At 38.1% G+C, this 3,712-nt stretch overlaps 1 protein-coding gene across 1 annotated transcript; it reads left to right on the top strand.

Annotated features, from left to right (window-relative positions):
* The first annotated feature begins 437 nt into the window (after positions 1–437).
* LOC148087522 (granzyme A-like) lies at positions 438–3,409 on the top strand. The gene is made up of 5 exons (XM_087789049.1): positions 438–538; positions 617–758; positions 1,707–1,854; positions 2,878–3,150; positions 3,223–3,409. Exons 1-5 carry the CDS (start codon positions 481–483, stop codon positions 3,370–3,372), a joined length of 771 nt encoding a protein of 256 aa, XP_087645175.1. The 5' UTR covers positions 438–480; the 3' UTR covers positions 3,373–3,409.
* Positions 3,410–3,712: the final 303 nt, after the last annotated feature.

The raw sequence follows: 3,712 nt of genomic DNA, 5'->3' as shown, positions 1-3,712 counted from the left end.
GTTCGCGTTTTGTAAATTGATAAATAAAAAATAATTATTTATATTTTTCACACCTGCTTAACACTTTCGCATAGTATTTTATATTTTTGTATTTATTTATTTTTTATATTTGTAAAGACTTTAAATTCGGGGAGAAATTAAATGTTTAAAAATGAATGAAAAAAACAAAATATTATAATTGCAAAACAAAAAATACGGTCAGTGATTTAAGGGAGTTTGAACTCATGTGACATTTTTTGTGAGACTTTTCACACCTGCCTACAACTTTTGCACAGTACTGTATATATATATAATAATATATATATTTTTACAGAAATAAATGAAGGATAGAAACATGGTTTTGTCTTCCAGTCTAATCTCCTGCTTGCGATCTGCTGACTTGTGCATTTCCATCGTCAAACCGCATCCTTCACAAGCATAAAAGATTGAGTCGTGGAAGTTGTCAGTGAGTCGCAAAGTTTGCTTCTCACCAATACGACCATGTTCTCTCTGGCAGGTTCGCTTCTCTCCTGCGCTCTCATCCTCAACCTCAAGTCGAGTGAGTGCAATGTTTTTAATCTCTTCTCTGGGTGTTTTTTTGTTGCTGCTGACAGGTGTTTCCTGGAACCTGTTTCAGGTCATGCTGCTCGAATCATCGGAGGGACGGAGGTGAAGCCTCACTCGCTCCCCTACATGGCGATGCTGGTGGACGAGGACCCGTTCTGTGGCGGGACTCTGATCCACCCCAAATGGGTTCTGAGCGCTGCCCACTGCGCTGGGTGAGATACAAGAAGAGAAGGGAAATGTTAGAGTTGAAATACTCGTCAAATCTTTATTTATTTCTATAAGAAATGTAACTATAACAATGTTATTTAATTATCAATAAAATACAAATTATATTTTAAATAATAGTTTATATGCAGATCTGTTAAAATCAGACATTAGTTCAATATATTTTGGAACATATACGTCATATCTGAACATGATACTTTTCTAAATCACTTTTATTTAATATAAAAAGCACGTTAATGATGATGTTTTCTGATTTGAAGAGGTGATTATTGCGTCAGAAAAACAATACAGTGCAATAAGACAAGTTGCACATTACATCTGGATAGGAGGAGGCCCGGGTCAGACCCGGGATATATGGTGAGGAGATGGTACAGAAGCTGAAGTGAGGGAAGTCTGGGTCTCTTTACTTTGGCCGCTGCCCCCACGACCCCCACCTGGAAGAAGCAGAATACATTTCATTTGATTTTGAATGTAATTTCAAGATGTAATTATAAATAACTGTAATATTATACATATTAGTCATAGCTTAGGTTTATAATTCTAGAACCTAAGAAAGATGAAGAAAAACATGTAAAGTTAATGATTTAAACAAATTGTAAATTGAAAATGAACTTCATTATTTATTGTAATAAATTAACGAAACATTTTTAAAAAACTGAGCCATATTACTTTAATTTGACTCTTTTAAAAACAGATTAGGAACTCTCAAAGTCAAACAAAAAATAAAGGCTAAATATGAGTTAATTATTTATTATTTTTGTCTAAAAGTAGATTAAAAAACAAGTTTAACTCAAATACATACATGACCTTTTGTGTCATTTATAAAGCTGAATAGCTAAACAGGAAAACCAATCCATGAAGTCAAAGAGTCTGATACTTAAATCCTCACTTTTATTTAAGATCCAATTAAAGAACAATGTGATTTTGACTTGTAGCTCAGACATGAAGATCATCCTCGGGGCTCACTCCATCATGAGCGAGGAGGAGGAGGAGGATTCCAGGCAGTACCGGAACGTTTCCCTGCTGGTGCCTCACCCCTGCTACGACGCTGAGCTGACGAACAACGACCTGATGTTGGTGGAGGTGAGAGCACCGAGAGTCTTAACATTCAAACAACTTTTTATTCTGCGGAGTTTCAATTCAAACAACATCCCCGAGAGCATCCCACCCAGGCTAGCTAATGAAAATCACAAAAAAAAACAATGTTTTTATTTAATATAGCCAGATATTTGACTATTTCTAGGGGTCTCATGATGTCAGGGGTCTTAGAATAGAACTGATCAATGTAGAAGATGATTGACAGCTAAAAAAAACATCTGTATTATTGTATTACATCTAATTACAACATTTGTTTATGGCTTTTTATTTTTTCTCTTAAAATAATTTGAGTAAATATCGAGAACAGTTTAATGAAAATAAATTCTAGAAACTAGATTATATAGTTAGATTTTTATTATTTTTAAATGCTTTTTTTCTTTTGGCTTGACTAACTAACTTGTTTAAGATCTTTTTCTCCTCCTTTCTTCCTTTTTTATTTTTTCGAAAATAGGGTTATTTTGTGTTATAGTTTCAGTGGAATGTGAAAATAAGACAAATTATTTGAATGCATTTTTTTTTTCAATCATAAAATCAAATGTACAAAAGGGAAAAGCACAAATAAAAATGTCTTAAGTTGTTTCTTGAAGGAGTCAGTAGACATTAAACACAGAGATGGTTCCATAGCTTAGGAGCAACAGCCTGGAAGGATTTCTCTCCTCCGGTCCTGAACCGTGTTCAGGAACCATCAGTAGATTCTGATCCACAGACCTCAGAGCCCGAGCTGGGGTGTAAGTCTGGATCAGATCACTGATGGGAGGTCTGACCATGAATAGATCTGAAAATATGAACCAGAATTTTAAAATGGATCCTGAAAGAAACTGGCAGCCAGTGAAGAGTTTTAAGGATCAGAGAAATGTGAGTTCTTCTACTAGAGCGTACCACAATTACTTGCTGCAGAGTTTTGTATCAACTGCAGGCGAGTCAGCTCCTTCTTGTTTAACACACTTAATTGTAACTAATTAGTCATTATTGGCATTTTTAATTCATTTTTTTCATGTTGTCTCTCAGCTGGACGAGCCCGTGCAGGAGACGGCGACGGTGAAGTGGCTCCAGATGAGCGACGGCGAGTACCCGGAGGCCGGCGAGGATTGTCTGGTGGCGGGATGGGGACTGACCGACTACCACGAGGAGACCGAGACCGACGTGCTGCTGTCTACCCACGTGACCGTGGTGGACCGGATGGTCTGCAACTCTGACGAGTTCTACGGAGGTCAGTCGATGATCACCAAGAACATGGTGTGCGCCGGCTCGGCCGGAGACGAAAGCAGCGACACTTGTTCGGTGAGTAGAAAAAACTCCTGTTAAACCATCACGTCTGACCTTCGTCGTCAGTGAAGGTTTTGCTGCCTGCAGGGCGACTCCGGGGGTCCGCTGGTGTGCCGCAACGTCCTGACCGGGGTCACCTCTTTCGGGTTCGAGTGTGGCCACCCGGACAAACCAGGAGTGTATGCGGTTCTCTCCGAGGATAAACTCAAATGGATCCAGGAAACCATTTCAGGATAAATTCTTGCGATTCTCTTCACACAAATAAACATTTCTGAGACTGCATTGTTTTTGTTCTCGACTCTTATTGTCCTGGTTCCTCACAGGAAGTCCATGACTTTGTGTTCGTTAACAAGTCATGTTAACCCCCCCCCGCCCCCCCAAAAAAAAAACACAGTGTATGTCACAACATACTGAACTATGTTTACAAATATTACATCAGATACTTTAGCAGTTCCTGAAGCTACGATGAAGCTTCTGAATAAATATGTTGGGATGTCACTTAAAAAAACATTTTCAAGTGACCATTATTTACTATCATTAACATTAAGTCAGTGTTAATGACAACATGATAAAATTG

The sequence above is a fragment of the Callionymus lyra genome, chromosome 1, assembly GCF_982586985.1.
Source record: "Callionymus lyra chromosome 1, fCalLyr1.hap1.1, whole genome shotgun sequence".
Taxonomy (NCBI): Eukaryota; Metazoa; Chordata; class Actinopteri; order Syngnathiformes; family Callionymidae; genus Callionymus; species Callionymus lyra.
This window is presented reverse-complemented; position numbering and strand designations above follow the sequence as displayed.

Excerpts from the sequence above, each read along its gene's own strand:
- LOC148087522 (XM_087789049.1), top strand. The coding sequence starts at position 481 with ATGTTCTCTCTGGCAGGTTCGCTTCTCTCCTGCGCTCTCATCCTCAAC. Across the intron at positions 539-616 it reads CATCCTCAACCTCAAGTCGA|GTCATGCTGCTCGAATCATC; the intron begins GTGAGTGCAATG and ends AACCTGTTTCAG. Across the intron at positions 1,855-2,877 it reads ACGACCTGATGTTGGTGGAG|CTGGACGAGCCCGTGCAGGA; the intron begins GTGAGAGCACCG and ends GTTGTCTCTCAG.